Source organism: Mustelus asterias, chromosome 1 (genome assembly GCF_964213995.1).
Source record: "Mustelus asterias chromosome 1, sMusAst1.hap1.1, whole genome shotgun sequence".
NCBI classification, from domain to species: Eukaryota; Metazoa; Chordata; class Chondrichthyes; order Carcharhiniformes; family Triakidae; genus Mustelus; species Mustelus asterias.
The window spans coordinates 82,663,345-82,680,253 of NC_135801.1; the positions used below are offsets into that span (position 1 = coordinate 82,663,345).

Genomic DNA, 16,909 nt, shown 5'->3' on the forward strand with positions numbered 1-16,909 from the left:
AACGTTAGATGTGATTCCGCGATTGGGCAAGAATTATACTGACAACCAATTTAAGATTATCAGTCAGGCTCACTGAGTGTTATGAGCTGCATATATTAATACACAGAGCCTTGTCCTTTGCAGACAGAAAGAACATGTACACACATTGCGTCTGTTTGCACTGAACAAAATAGGCAACTGCCATTCCCTGGTTCATTCCCCAGGGAATGCCTTGCCAGTTAACAGTCAACTCATCGGTTAACTGGTACATTCTCCATGGCAGTGCGTCTACCGTCTACTTGCACACTCTTCTCATGAAGTGTGATTTGTTGTCCCCTTTACGTTTGATATTCTTGCACGATGAATGTAAGCCAACAAGCTTTGACATGTCTTTTTCTCAGTGATACTCAAATCTTTTGTAATCTTTGAACTGCCACGGTTGATGCACAAATCTGAACAATATGCTGGTTTTCTGTGTTTTAATGTGGAGATGCTGGTGTTGGACTGGGGTGGACAAGATAAGAAGCCACACAACACCAGGCTATAGTTCAACAGGTTTATTTGAAATCACAAGCTTTCGGAGCGCTGCTCCTTCAGCAGGTGAAGTCTCCTGACAAAGGAGCAGCGCTCAGAAAGCTTGTAATTTCAAATAAACCTGTTGAACTATAACCTGGTGTCATGTGACCTCTCAATTCTATGCTTTAGGCACCCTATCACTACAGCGCTGGAGTTTCAGGATTCTGAGCTCCAGAATACCTTGTGCAATGATCTGTGACATTAAATTCAACAGTGCTGCATCCTGGATTCTCCACGTGAAATGTCAATATTTGAAACAAAACATTTCATGCAGCCAATGTCATGTATGAAGTAATAGAAGATGCTCCTATGCTAAATGAGACTGTTGGTTTGGGCCATTTAGAAATATGAGGCGCTTATTAGTTGACTGCAATTTGAAACCTTGTTTGATCAAAATAAATAGCAAAATGCATGGTACTAGCTCCGCCATTGTAATTATCTGTGTTTTATTTTGCAGAGAAACGCGAGATCCTTCCAAAAGGTTCTCGAGGGGAGAATTCGTAAGTACATATTTTCTTTAAAATGCACCTATGACTCTTTCTCCTACCATCTTGAGTGATTCAAATACGCAGTTCTTTTTCTTATACAAGCATCAGTTATAGTATCATAGAATAAAATCCCTACAGTACAGAAGGAGGCCATTTGGCCTATCGAGTCTGTACCAACCACAATTTCACTCAGGCCCTATTTCCATAACCCCACATATTTACCCTGCTAATCCCCCTGATACGAGGGTCAATTTAACATGGCCAATCAACCTAACCCGCACATCTTTGGACTGTGGGAGGAAACCGGAGCATCTGGAGGAAACCCACACAGACGCGCTGAGAACGTGCAGACTCGGCACAGGCAGTGGAATTGAACCCGGGTCCCTGGCACTATGAGGCAGCAATGCTAACCACTGTGCCGCCCTATATCTACCTTGAAATGATTAAATTGATGTCGTCTTCCTCAAATTTGGCAGATATATTCCTCCTCGTCCTTGATACTGAGGTGGTCAGCCCAGCAGATTCACGTATCTGGTGCAAACTCTATTAGTTAGCAGCTGAATACTGTTTGGATAATCTTCTGCCCCCGCCTGGAAAATTTCCATAATCCATGTCCCACCCAAAAAAAAAGTCCAGGAAATTGTCTGCTGTTGCACGGTAAAGTCTTTAATTTTGCGGAAATTACCAGCTCTTAAAAATCAAGTGGAGAGTTGATTTTTATTTTTTGACCATCTGCTTCCTCCACCATAAACAATGCTTTGTTTCATAAGTATTAGGACGTGTTTTCTCCTTGTCCCCTCCCTTGCCAAACCACAATGAGATGTCCTGCAGCTAAAATTGCAGTGCCCTGTTTGCTAGTTGGCAAGAAGATGACATATTTATGGCTTCAAACAGGATACAAAAGGCTTGAACATAATTTCAGATTTTGAATTCTTCTGTTTCCCAGCATTGCTTTTCTAGGCTAAAGTAAGACGTCTTCTCATATTGATACTATGAAACCTAAGGGCAGGTTTCAAGGAAAAATAGCTCTGTGCACTGTTCTGGGAGTGCTGGATATTTGAACTCATTCTGGTTTATATCAATCAGAAGCAAGCTTCAGGGTGCATTCCTGTAATCATAAAACTACATTTATATGGATTTCCAGAGGCACTTGATGAAATCTCTTGTAAGGCAGTGCAAGATAAAAGTCAAAACTCAAGAACAAGTTGTTGACCTCCTTAGCGGGATAGCTGAATGTCAGGACTCAGAGTAGGAACAATTGACAGGATGTGACAACTGCGTCACGCATGGATCTGCATTGGGTGCCTCAACAGTTCACTGTCACTTATTGACAACATAGATGATGGCGAAGAGACCCACATGTTCAAGTTTGCTGATGACTCAAAGATAGGCAGCATCCTAAGTGGTGTAGGTGGAAACATAAATTTGTAGAGAGAGGAGTAGATTAAGTGGACAAAACTGTGGCAAATGGAATTCAATGTAGGTCGGTGTGGGGTCAATCCATTTTGGACCAAAAACGGATGGATAGGTGCCTGTATATTTATCATGGTGAAGTGGTAGAAACAATGGTGGTGCAAAGAAACTTGGGTATCCTTGCACCTAGGTCATTAAAATGATAGCATAACAGAAAGAAAAATCAAAAAAGCTCGTGGAAAACTGATCTTATAGAGTACAAAGAGTAGAAGTCAGGTATGCACTAATTAGACCACACCTAGACCACACACTGAGCAGTGCTGGGCACCACACCTTCCTATGGTATATTGGCCTTGGTGGTGATGCAGCATCAATTTACTGGAATGATACCTCAGGTGAAATGATACCAAGGATTAAATTTCGCGGTGAGATTACACAAACCAGGGTGGTATTCACTGGAATTTAGAAGGCTAAGGAGTGATTTGATCCAGGTCTTTTAAATATTAAGAGTAACAGTAGAAAGAGAGAATCTGTTTCTGCTAGCTCGGAAATCCGAGGAGGGGAGGGGGGTGACAGGAAACACTATTGGATCTCTGGGAGTATGAGAGTAGGATTAGTTGTATAGCTCTTTTGAAGAATCGGCACATACGTGAGGGCCAAATGGTTACCTTCCCTGCCGTACAACTCTGATTTGGATGAGGTACTGTGACACCACAGCTGCCTGTAGATTCCAACTCCCAAGATGAGGCAGCACTTTCAGGAGATGGAGAATGTCAGATCCAATTGAAAACATCATAAATACAACTTAAGTGGTATTCTATTTGAAAGTGTAAGAAAGCCCTAATGAAGCTGAAGTTGAATAATACGAGTCAGCACGTGAAGCACACAACCCTCCGATAAATTAAATTTTAAAAAAGCAAAAATTGTAACAAACTCTTTGCATTGGTCAATAATCAGCGAGTGCATATCTAACCCAAAAAGTTGGTCTGATGTTGATTGTAAGAGATTGCCTAATGATTAACTTGCATTATGCTGCAGTGATGAGTTCCTGTTTGACTTATGGGATTAAGCACTCAACTGGGGTTTAATACTAAACTGTGTAAATTAGACCAGAGATATTTATAGCAACTTAATTCTGCAGGCAGCCTTGTCTATTTTATACTCAAATTAGGTGATTGCCCCAGAGGATGATTAGAACTGTACACCATACAGCTTTGCAGTCTCAATGTGTCAGTGTCTCGGCGTGAAGTGAAACCATTCTCAAATTGCCCAGTGAACCTGTTTAGCAAAGTATCGCAGCCTCTGAGTTAATTTTTTGTGCAGTATCAATCTTGATGTGAGTGTTTACAGCACCGATTGTTCAGCTTTGGAAACAGTTGCCAATTAAGGATCGGAACTGATGTGGAAGTTCTGCTGTTCAGAGTGTTGCAGTTTTATTTTTCTCCTTTTTTAATTTACCCCTTTTCTGCCCCCTTCCTCTCTTGAAGGGAATGACTCCGGCTGTGAGCATGCTACACCTTGTAAAACTCCCCCAAACTGGCCACCTGAGACTGACCGCAGGCCGTATGTTGGGTAGACCAGGCTGAACCAAGCCTGAATCCAGCCTCCACCCAAATGTCCACACCCCCTGAATTACTCAAGAATAATCATGATTGAAAATGTTGCTCTTTCTTTTAGTACCATGGTTCAGGGAATCAAGGCTAATTATCGTGGTCTAGCTGCTCAACAAGCTTCTGCAAGCCCAACATGGTTTTCTTTCCCTTAGTGGCTTTTAAAGATCATCTAGCCAGTGAGCGAGCTCTGGCAATCCAAACTGAGATATAATTGCGAACACAGGCAATTAGAAGTCATTTCTTCACACCAACAATGTCTAGAATGTGCAATTCCTAGCCACAAACCTTTGTTAAAGCAAATTCCATAAATTCCTCCTTTAGTTATTTGGACAAAAGAACGATGGACTATGAAAAGTGTATGTGGAATGAGACAGGAATTGGTTGAACTAGGTAGCACCAGTGGAGAAACATACTGACAGACACTTGATGGGCTAAACGGCCTTTTTCTGAGATGTAACATTCTGTAGCAGTTGTGTCAACTGAACATGCACAAATTACTCTTTTATTTAGCAGTAGGCTTACATTAACACTGCAATGAAATTACTGTGAAAATCCCCTTGCATGCACACTGAAGTTATTATGCCATGTCAAATGCATCATTCATTGGCTGTTAAATGCAAATGGTTGAATGAATTTCCTTGGCGAAGAAGGCACTGAAGATACAGCTAATAATGAATGGCAACTCTTACAGTTTACCTTTTAAAATAGCTGTTGGTGTTTATTCATGCTTTATGCTTTAACCACCAGCAGTATGAATACATTTTCTAACCATTATAAGGTTGGCAATAATGTCACCATATTGGCCATCAGCACTTTCTCCACTGACCGGGAGACCCATACATGCCAGCAATGTACAAACCACCTGACTAGTTTGTAGAGGTACAGAGGGCGAAGTGCTCTGCACACAAAAATAAGTGCACCACAGAAGAACTGGGTCAACATAGAGTTCCAATTTTGGAATTCACCTTTTGAGAGGATGGGTCAAGTATAACTCTAAATTGGGAAGCTTACTCTTACAGTAACTTGTTTAGTTAACAGAAACTCTCGAGTTTTGGAGTTTCTTCCCTCAGAACTTCTTTATGTAATCCATCCATGCAGACCTTTATTTAATCACTTCCCATCAATATTGGGATTATAAGATTCTGGGGCAATTCTCAAGTGAAGGCCGTATAGTGGGCTTCTCGCTCGTTGCCACGGCCTCCGTGAATCTCCGGCAGCTGGATTTCCAGTGCCATCAGCTCTGCACCAGAAATCAGCGCGGAACTGCATAAATTATTTAAATACACATTTCAATGTACTTTACATCTAATTAGCACGCCCAAGACTAATGTCTCCGGGCCTGCTAGCATCTCTCCTGCCCCAGCCAGTAGTGTTTTACTCCAGCAGGGTTTACAACAGTTCCCCACTAACGGGGAACTGATGGCCCGACCCTGCCGGAGTGAAGGGGGGCCACAGAGGCCCAATATTTTGATTTGATTTATTATTGTCACATGTATTAGCATACAGTGAAATATTATTTCTTGCGCGCTATACAGACAAAACATACCGTTTATAGAGAAGGAAATGGGAGAGTGCAGAATGTAGTGTTACAGTCATAGCTAGGGTGTAGAGAAAGATCAACTTAATGCAAGGTAAGTCCATTCAAAAGCCTGACTGCAGCAGGAAAGAAGCTGTTCTTGAATAGGTTGGTACATGACCTCAGACTTTTATATTTTTCCCAACGGAAGAAGGTGGAAGAGAGAATGTCCAGGGTGCGTGGGGTCCTTAATTATGCTGGCTGCTTTGCTGAGGCAGTGGGAAGTGTATTCAGAGTCAATAGATGGGAGGTTGGTTTGCGTGATGGATTGGGCTACATTCATGACCTTTTGTCGTTCTTTGGGTCTTGGGCAGAGCAGGAGCCATACCAAGCTGTGATACAACCAGAAAGAATACTTCCTATGGTGCATCTGTAAAAGTTGGTGAGAGTCATAGCTGACATACCAAATTTCCTTAGTCTTCTGAGAAAGAGGCGTTGGTGGGCTTTCTTAACTATAGTGTCGGCATGGGGGGAACCAGGACAGGTTGTTGGTGATCTAAGAACTTGAAGCTCTCGACCCTTTCTACTTCATTAAGAGGTCGGGGGTGAGGGGGGTGCCTTCTGGGCATTACCAGCTTGGCAGTACCAGCCTGGCCATCTGGCACTGCCAAAGTGGCATTGGCCAAGGGAGCACCTTGGCACTGCTCACCAGGCATCGGGCAGTGGCAAGGGGGCTTGGCCTAATGGGGCGGGGCCTCTGGGGGCAATTGGTGGGGAGACCTGCTGCCACTCTGCACTGGGGAGGGAGGCCTGCAATTGGGGCTGGGCATCGGGGTGGGGAGGATGGGGGGGGTTCAGCCTGTCCGGGATGGCGGGGGGGGGTGGTTGGCGGATCGGGGCTGGCCAGCGATCGGGAGGCCCACAGTGCGGGGCTACTGCACAAGTGCCGATCTCGGCTATGACAGATTGGTGCGTGTGCAGTGGCCTGCTCAGCGTTATGCTGCCAGCCTCCAGCGAGAACAGGCCCTGGCCCCTGATTTGTTTGCGTGAATCACACTAGTGCACTCTGCAGTGCACAGTGTGGGGGAGATTCATTTTGAAAATCCGGCTGAAAAACACCAGCAGGATTCACTCCAGCTTTTACACGAATTCGACACTTAGAATTCTTTTGGGAGAATCTCTCCCTCTGCCTAATTCTACTTCCCTCTTCCATTCACATTGTTCATATAGTACATCAGCCTTCTTTCCTTCTACAGGATGCCCAGAAATGCATAACAACCATTGAATTACTTTTGAAGTGTAGCCACTGTTGTAATGTAAGAAACACAAATACCAATATGAGTACAGCAAGCTCCCCCAAACAACAGTGATAATGACCGTGCAATTGCTTCTTGTGACTGTGGAGTGTCAGTGATGAAGAATTACTTATTCACTCTTTTGTCACCCAATGTGAATATGAAGTATTCTCAAATCAGATTTTAGCACGTTTCTAAGACAGTAATGCTCCTTTAATTCTCTCGAAGCAGCGTTAATATTAAAGGACAATCCTTCCAGTGTTCATGCTTTTAAGTCTCGCACATTTCTGTGTGGTTTCATTAATAAGATGTCAAGATTGTGGTGAACTGCAAGCAGCTGTGAACTGTGACCCTACAGCCACAAAGGACTGGATTGGAGCTCCCCAAACATCTCAGATTGGAGCTTTACAGACAGCAGAGAGACAGGAAATAACTCATTCTGTGAAGTTAGGGCTGGATTTTAGCCTAGGTTGCAGAAAGGAAGGGGCTTCATATTTACAGCCAGCTTCTATCAAATCCTACCAAGAGAACTTGAAATTCCTGGGGCTGATTAGAATTTGAACTTTCTGCCTGGGGGGCAGGGGGGTGGTTTGGCATGCTTTGATTCTACAGACAGCCACAGCAGGAGGGGGGAGAATCTTGTGTTTATGTCATCTGTCACATCTTCCGCTTCCTAAAGCATTTCGGAGCTGATTCATTGTGGTTTACCTAAGGAATGGGTGCTTTCCAACACTATCCACTTGGTATTATGTTCCTTTTACATGCTGAAATGAGTGTTTTTAAATGCACTTCTCTAAAATAAAATGGGCATTTGCAGAAATAAGTAGAATTCTTCTCCGTGAATGTAATGACATAAAGAAAAACAATTCACACAACCTGTTTCATGCCCTCAGGACATCCCAAAGGGCACAACAGCCAATAAATTCTTGTTGATTTGGAAGTCACCAACGTAGGAAAATTCAAGAATCAATTTGACTACCGCAAATGAGATAAATGAGCAGTTAACCTGCTTTGGTGATGGTTAAGGGACAAATGTTGGTCAGGACAAGATAAATAAAAGCAAAATAATCTTTGGTTTGTTGGATTTCTAACTGGAGAGTTAAGATCAATAGATGCATGATATGATGTGGTGCTGGGCCGCACCATCCCAGATAAGTCAAACCAGGAATTGAACTGGGATCTTCCTTGGTGGTTCAGCACTAAAAAAGCGTGGGCTCACTGACTCATCAGGCAGTCTGTTGGGATTTTAAAAAAGTATTCCTACATGGTCTACAAAAAATTATTCAGCCTGCCAACTTTTCAAAAGTTTTCTTTCTGTTTATTGGGAAGGCTGTTTGGTAAGTAATTTTTAAAGAAAAATGTACAAGATCTCTAAAACTGAGGATTTGTGGTCTGCTTAAGTTTATTTATTAGTGTCACAAGTAAGTTTACATTAACGTATTACTTTTTCTGTAAATTTCTCATCAGGATGCTTGAAAAGGACTTGCAGATCAGCAGTAGTGATGACAGTGATGGGGATCAGGTTAGTATTCGATTATCTGTGGAATACTTACAATCTTTATTCAATAAATGTGAAAACGGAGGCGCTTTAAGGAGATGTAAACGGTTTGGAAAACATGCATGATGTGATCTCATTTGCTTAAGACCTAACCAAGAGACTGATTTGCTTGCTTCTCTCTCCATCCTCTTCTCCTTTTCGTGCCCTCCTCCCACCACCCCTCCCTCCAACCACACCTCCAATACAGGTCATGGAAAAGCCAGTGCCTATTTCTGTCCCTAAAAGGTACCTTATTTTCTGTTCACATTTATGTGTGTGTGTTTTAATTTTTGACTGAAGCTAGGACATGCTGCGACTGCAGCTTCCCTTCTTCCCATTTCTGCATGTTTTTACAGTAAAAATAAATCGCTCTCCTATCCTGCTCTGATTTCCACATATTCACACTTCATTGGATAGCAAATAGAGGAGGAACTGGTGCAAATTACCCCCGCTACCTTAGAGATAGTTGTATTACTTGAACTGTTATGCCAGCTAAGATCATCTAGTCTTGTACAAACCAAGAATTAAACCACTGACCGTCTACATTTATCTAATTAATGACAGCAATTTTTAAAAAAATCTTTGGCCATAGCAGATTCCTGCAAGGTATCATTGGCCAACTGTCTCACGGCAGATCTGCATCCATTATTAACCATACTATGTGTTTGCCATATTTCTACAGTAGGTACTGGGGGAATTTGCAATATCCCTGCACTAGAATCCTAGAATCCCTACAGTGCAGAAGGAGGCCATTTGGCCGATTGAGCCTGCACTGACCACAATCCCACCCAGGCTTTATCCCCATAACCCCACGTATTTACCCTATTAGCACCCCTGACACTAAGGAGCAATTTAGCATGGCCAATCAACCTAACCCGCACATCTTTGGAGTGTGGGGGGGGAACCGGAGCACCTGGAGGAAACCCACGCAGACACGGGGAGATTGTGCAAACTCCACACACACAATGACCTGAGGCTAGAATTGAACCCAGGTCCCTGGCACTGTGAGGCAGCAGTGCTAACCACCGTGCCGCCCCCACACTGGGTGCTGACTTTAGCCTCTGGGCTTTGAGAGAAACTCAGTGAATCACTTCTTAAATTTCCAGTTTTATCTCTAATAATTGACCGTTGACAAATGGAAGATTCAATCCAAATAGGAATAGAAACGCTCCTCAGTTCCATCAGCACAACTGCCATAATGATCAGTGGTTAAACATATTTTGCAAAAAGAAATGTAGATGCCAGTAGTGTAGTTAGAAATGCATTTTAAACAGCTCTTACTCTGGGGGAAGAAATGGACGAAATAAATGAAAAGGAAAGTACTTTCTGGACACTTTTACGTATTTAAGATCCAAATGCTAAAGATAGGATATGTGATGGACAGGAAAGGAAAAGCGGGTGCAACAGGCCTTTATTAAGATTCTTAACAATCCTCAGCCGTGTAATGAGGTTTATAGTAACAGTCCATTTTGGGGGGGTTGGGGGGGTGAGGAAACCACCTCTCCAACCATTTTTTATCCACATTGACCATGATTGATGGTATTTAATATTCCCTTTTGAACAAGAATAAAACCGTGCATTTAACTTTTATATAGAATTCTTTTGGCAGTGCAACCTAATAACTCTTTGTTTCTACTATCAGTTGACGATGCTGGTCACATTTAAATTGTGTAGTGTAACCTCAAGATCTTCAACAGAATTCAGTTCTATAATCCTCTGGGGTGTTGGTCCTACCACATGGATAATGTTCCGTTTATTTAAGTTAAAAAGTACAATCCAAATGTGGGTCTATGCCTCATCTCACTGTAAAATCTAATGGCTATTCTTCTCCACAGTCCGAACATTCACGCACACAGCTTCATCCCACCGACAAACTTACAGACCCTTTCCCCATCCGCACCCTCCAGCAACTGCATACTGGTCATTAAGATAGTTAAGGAAGTGACCCTAATCAGGTCCTGCAGTGCACCACTGGTGAAATGCTTCCACTGAAATGCAGCAATTAATAACCATTTTCTACCTAGGGGAATACAACTTCTCACCAATTCCATGAATTTTCTTGTAGAGTAACTTATTTTGAGATACCTTTATCGAAACCTTTCTGATAATCCAAAGTAGACAAGTAATCTGTTGGACTGCTCTGGTCTACCAATCTCGTAATTTCTGCAAAATGTTTGTTAAAATTAGTAATTATTTCTAGAAGCAGTGTTCGATGTCTCTGATATCTTTTGTTTTATGCAAATGATCATAGAGAGCATTTTATCAATGATAAAAGTTGAACTAATTGGCCTGTCGCTCTTTCTGCTGACATTGTTGCCTCTTTGAAAATCGGAACTGCATGAGCATTTTTCCAATCCAAGAGAATAATCCCAGTTAAAGATATAGGCAAAGCACATGTTCCATCTCTTCCTCTAATAGATAGTTACTTGAACCTGCAGATCTATTTATTTTGAGGCTCCTAATTTAATCTAAGATGACATCCTTAGCTATTTAAATTTTTTCTTTACACATTTCATGTTGAACATCATCCAGAAGAGTGCATACTGATGCAAAGTAATTCATTTCAGACTCCTGCTGTACTCTGAGAGACCATTCCAATCTGTACTGAGAAATCCTCAATAATTCATGCAATCTTGAATAGCCCCCTGACTCCTGTCATAACTTAAATTGAAGGCTTTTACCATATGAAGAAGTTAACAGGTTTCTGGCCTAAACTGAGGTCGTTTCCCTTTGGTTCTGACTTTCAGTGGTGCCTGTCCTAAACCTAAATGAATTTAGCATCTCCTAATTTCTGGGATATACCTTTGTTAGCTGGATTAGTCTGTCAAGCGTCGCTTTATTAAACCAGTGAAGCTGTTATAGACTGACTATTCCTGAATTGTACACACTCCCCCCACCCCCCAAAAAGAATGATCTCTATTATAAACGTTTATCTTACAATTATCCCAAGGCATAACATTTCTTAAAATAAGATGCAAATGATCACAATTGCTACAATATTTGAAGTAGTCTTAAACTGGACAAATAGAAAGTGATTTTTATGGCTGTTATGGATTTTTCTGTGCTCGAGTCTGTTTTAGTGCGGGACTGAGACTTGTGAACCTTGTTCAATTTCTGCTCTGTGCTGATCTCAGTTGTACTGGTGGTAAGGGGGTTACATTTTGCCTTGGTATCTGTTAGTTGCTGTACTACCACCAAGGTTTTTGTTGACCATAATGGTAGGTAAAATAGCAGTTGATTTGAAAAAAAAACTAAAACCAATTATTTCATATCTAAAACTAAATAAAAGTGTAAATACACAAAATTAACAAACTAAAAAATGTGCTTTATATTAATCCTGATAATCTTACCAAGCAAACTACAATATTTTTTTTACATCTTTAATGATTCTATGTAACTGTGAACACATTGAAAACTGCATGCAATATTCTTTATCCTCTCTAACTTTTTTTTTGTTATTCCACAGTGCTTCCTCGCTTTCTCAGAATGATGAAGTGGTATCGAGACATTCCAGTAGTGGATTAAACAACCTGAGTGAATCTGAGAATTCTTCTGGCTCTGATTCAGAGAGTGAAAGCAGCTCCAGTGACAGCGAAGGAACATCGAGGGCTCCAACGCCTGAGGTATGGTTTTCTTCATACCAAATTCCACGATGAGTGAGAAGGTCAGTCTTTAAAACATAACAAGACTCCCCATTGAACAAAATTAGTTGCCTTGAAATATAACAACTTGATTCAGCAGTAGAAACTTTACGGAGGTGATTTTTTTGACCTCGTCGCCCCTGGCGCAGATCATACCAATCCTGGAAAATTGCTTGCGGGCCTAAAAATGGGTCTTGGCGCCCAGTGCCAAGCAATTTGTAATCATCCCAGTCCCTTTCCACTGGCACAAACCAACTCTCGCCCAGAAAGGGCACACGGTCTATTTGCATACTTAAAGTATCATTTAAATATGCTTAGCCCGTTCGACGCCGGATTCTCTAAGCTGCCTGGATCTTCTGACCCTCGGCATGGCAAGATCCCGGCGAGAATCTGCTGTGTTTCCACCAGCAGAGACTAGGCCTGATGGCCACGTCAGGGGGCTCGGAGGCCATTGAAGTCCCCGGGTGGTTGGGGACATGGCTGGGCAGTGCCCATCTGGCACTTAGTGTGCCGGGGCAGTGTCATGGAGGTGGAACCTGAGGGGGGGGTGGGGATTATGAGGGGGGTCATGAAGGGATGGAGCATAAGGGGGCAGTATGTCGGGGGTCCTTAAGGGAGAGGGCATGTCTGGGTCATGGAGGGGACCCGTTGGGAACACCCCAATGCAGGCAATGTGTGTCAGGGTGGGGGGGGGAGGGTGGGGTGGGGGGGGGGGGCGAGAATACATGGTGCCAATGCAGGCAATGTGTGTCAGGGGGGGGGGGGGGTACATGGTGCCAATGAGGGGAAGGGGAGGGTCCCGATGTCTGTGGGGGGAGGGGGGGGGGGGGTCTTCCAGTGCACTGAGAACGGGGAGCTCTTTCAAAGCCCTTTGCAGCCGGGCTCACTGGTTTGATTAGGCCCCACCTCTCCCAGAACCGACACACCACTCACCACTCTCCCAAAAAATTATTTGCGTGTGGAATGATTGCGGTCCAGTCTGTGCCGGTCGCTCCAGTTTTCTCGCCATTGTGACACTGAGTCACCTTTTGGAAAAATCGCAGCCTACATCTTGACCACTGGAGTCCAGTTACTGCATTAGAATTAGTTATGACAAGTGTGGGTACATTTGCCAAAAGGGGAAAAGTGATTCCTTGGTTTTCAAAATGTAAAATTTCATTTTTGGTGCCTAATTTTCAGAATTCAGCTTTGCACCTCACCATTTTAGATTATTTTACGTACAAGTGGATACTCTTTCGTGCAGTACATTTCCATGTTGTGTCTGATGCAAAACAATGTATTATTTTAAAAACAGGGAATGTAAGTCTTTGTCCGGGAGATGTGACATTTTCAAAAAGTGGGTAACTGTCATTCAGAACATAGGAATGTGAGGACCAGAGTTTCTCACTCAACCTTTTGTGCCTGCTCCACCAGCCAAGTAGTTAGAAGCTGATCTGTAACGACTCCATTTACTCACCCTGGGGTGGGATTTTCTGGCCCCGCCCGCTGCCGGGATCAGCTGGTCCCACCGGGAGTCAATGGGCTTTCGGCTGGACCAGTGCACCCCCCATGGCGGGGAGTGGCCAGAAAATGCCGGCTTTGGTTCCATACATCGCAATACCCTTACTTAGCTAAAATGTGCCTGAATTTGTGAAATAATGATAGTGGCCTTTAAAGGGTGGATTACGTTAGCAAATAAATGTCACAATTGTGTCCCGAACCTTAGACTATCTCTCCGTAAACCACGCTACTAGAGACCCAACTGGTGATCAAAACTTTCTCTTTCAAAAATGCAAGTTTTGCCTTTCTTGAACTAAAGAGGGAAAGTGTTAAAATCTCAGGATAATTGTTCCAGCCTGGCTCCACATTTTCATAATGTGTTTCTAATTTTCTTCTGGAATTGCTTTTCTAAATGCATATGCAGACAATTTTTTAAAAATATGCCCTTCTCTTTAACTCCGTTCCATCAAGGCACTGCACTTAACTTAAGACTTAAGTTTCTGTGACTAAGGAAATGGCAATGTAAGAAAACGGGCTTTTTGAAAAAAGCTGCACCAGGGATGATTTTTTTTTTCTGGTACAAATTTTTGATAGTGCCTACATTATAGAATAGAACTGCTTTTAGAATCCTAGAATCCCTACAGTGCCGAAGAGGCCATTTGGCCTATCGAGTCTGCACCCACTCTCTGAAAGAGCATTTATCAGGGTGTCTCCCCCATCCTATCTCTGTAACCCCACACATTTACCATGGCTAATCCATCTACCTACACATTTTGAGACACTAAGGGGCAATTTTTTAGCATGGCCAATCCACCTAATCTGTACATCTTTGGACTGTGGGAGGAAACTGGAGCACCTGGAGGAAACCCACACAGATACGGGGAGAACATCCGTGAGGAGAGTTTGCACATTCATCAAAGGTCTGAATTGAATCCAGGTCCCTGGAGCTAAGAGGCAAGTGCTAGCCGCTATGCCACCCATTTTGAAAGATTGTAACAGATAATCCAACCTTGTTACCCTACTTACTACAATTGGAAAACGACAACTTGAAGCCACATTATCCTAAAGTCTTGAAACTTGTATTGTATTTAAAGTGGCAGACAGGAGCAGAATTATGCATGCGTTGATAAGCAGGGCCTTGCGCTGACTTCTGTTCACTGCTTCTCCTATTTCATTTCCAACTTCCCTCTGTCAGTTCCGCCTCAGTTTTAAGAAATCGCACAGTGCAATCCCGACAAAATGGCAGCTAAAATTGGAGAAACTCCAATCCGTTCACTTGCTTTGGAAACGGACACTTGTGGACAGTCCACCATCTACAGGCTGTATTTAGTTTGAGGTTCTGGTACAGTGAGGGAAATTGAAGTGCTAAACTAATATATTGGCAATTTGTAAGTGTGACCATTTGAATTATATTTTTAGTGTGTTTTTTTTAAATGCCTGTAGGTGTTTTGACATGCGTAATTCAGCCAACTTATTTATCTATCTTGTGGATTCTTTTGTAGCCTGACCCTTCACCAGCAAACAAATGGCAACTTAATAACTGGATAAATCCGAGCCAGCCGCCAATGCCTTCTGACAGCCACACTGAGTTATTGAATGGGCACAATTTGCAGGACAGCCAGGCATCTGAAGCAAAGGAGGGCCATGAGTGTACTGGCTCCAGCGGAGAGAACACTACACAGGAGTTACCTCGGAACAAAAGCAAATGCCGGAACTCTCCTGCTCTGCATAGCAGCAACACTCCGCAGCAAGCTGTCGGTAAAAAGCAATCCAGTAAACCCGTTAAAACTCCTGTGCCTGAAACAAACCACGAAGTCAAAGTTGAAAATAAACCTCGCACGCACGGTGATAAAGACCAACTTCCCACAGGGCAGGCAAAAGTAAAAATAAAAGCTGGACATCGACCTAGTGAGAAAAGACAATCTGACTCCTCGGCCCGGATTTCATCTGAAAGGAAAAAGCACAAGGGTCTCGTCCCGAATGCTCCCAAATCCAAGCAATTTATAGATCGAGACTCTTTGCCCACAGATCAAGGTTCCAACAAAGAGGAGTCGTCTTCATGTTGTAGTCTGCCTCCTGCAGCCCTTGTACCTCAGAAACAGCTGTATGTCGAAAATGGGGCTAATGTCAGTAAACCGGCCAGGGAGGAAAGCAGGACTACCTTCCATAAATCTGCTGCCGCTGAGGTCAAGAATGTAAGCAAGCCTAACATTAGCAAACCTGTCACGGACGCCAAAGAGGTAAACAGGACTCCCCTCCTCCACCCTGCTAATGAGGTTAGGGAGGAGACACGGACCAGCGTTGAGAAACCCGACCGTCAGGTTAGGGAGGAAATTCGCAACAACATTAATAAACCTGCAGGCAAGGTGAAAGAGGACAGGAGCAGCAGTAAAGCCATCCCAAAGGAATTCAGGACTAAATTGAGTAAACCAGCCAATCAGGTAAACGACAACACTCTCTCAGATCAGGTTTTGCCCGCCAGCCGTGTTGAGGATTTGCTAGCCCCGATTAGTGAGACCAAAGTTCACTGGCCGTTAGTGGTAAAAATCGATCTAAGTTTGCTGTCACGAATTCCATCATCATCCAGCAGAGAGGGCCAACAATCCAAGAACGATATTACGGAATGTACTGGCCAGAAGAATCAGGAAGGATTGCGGGAGAGCAAGGAATGTTCATCCAGCAAGATCAAGAGAAAACATACGGTAAGTTTTTCTTTTCTTGCCCTTCCTTTCTTCCCACAACAAAATCCATCAATTCCCATCATCCTCTGGCCAGGCATGATGGACAACTTGATTGCTGGAAGAGGTGTTTGTGGCAGGAGAGGGAATATCATTCTTCCATTGTTCCTGAGAGGCTTTTCATGTCACTAATTTCCTCCGATTATGCCTGAAACCTGGATGACCTTATTTGCGCTTGGTGTTCATGCTGAATCAGGGACATAGGTTTGGAGTGGTTTTCCATGAGCCTGCCAAATTTAACTGTGGTGTTGACGTACCCTTCTCCAGTGAAATCCACCCAAGTAAGTAGCCTGGTGCTGGAAGCAACCATGATTGCAGGCCCAGTAGCAATCCTGTGCCACCATGGTTTTTCTTTACAAGATAAGGCACAGGATTGCTCCTGGCATGTGTGTGTGTATGTGTGTGTGTCCCTTGCAGCAGAACAACTGCACTGGAGCTCCAAATGAATCATTGCGTTTTACAGCACAAAAGGAAACCCTTTGGTGCGCCGTGAGTGTGCCAGCCATCAAACACCTATCCATTCTGATCCCATTTTCCAGCACTTGTAAGGCATTTCAAAGCTCAACAAATGTTGAGAGGGTTCCCGCCTCTACCACCCTCTCAGGCAGAGTGTTCTAATTTCCCACCATCCTCT

General features: G+C 43.3%; 1 protein-coding gene across 2 annotated transcripts in view; it reads left to right on the plus strand.

Moving 5' to 3' along the window:
- LOC144494776 (AF4/FMR2 family member 1-like) overlaps nucleotides 1-16,909 on the plus strand; it is a 135,687-nt gene that overhangs the window by 100,607 nt on the left and 18,171 nt on the right. For both annotated transcript variants that reach the window (XM_078214105.1, XM_078214096.1), the window contains exons 7-11: nucleotides 1,013-1,055; nucleotides 8,348-8,402; nucleotides 8,626-8,663; nucleotides 11,884-12,040; nucleotides 15,040-16,239. In XM_078214105.1, the coding sequence (XP_078070231.1) occupies nucleotides 1,013-1,055; nucleotides 8,348-8,402; nucleotides 8,626-8,663; nucleotides 11,884-12,040; nucleotides 15,040-16,239 (1,493 nt within the window). The remainder of the gene's footprint in view (nucleotides 1-1,012; nucleotides 1,056-8,347; nucleotides 8,403-8,625; nucleotides 8,664-11,883; nucleotides 12,041-15,039; nucleotides 16,240-16,909) is intronic.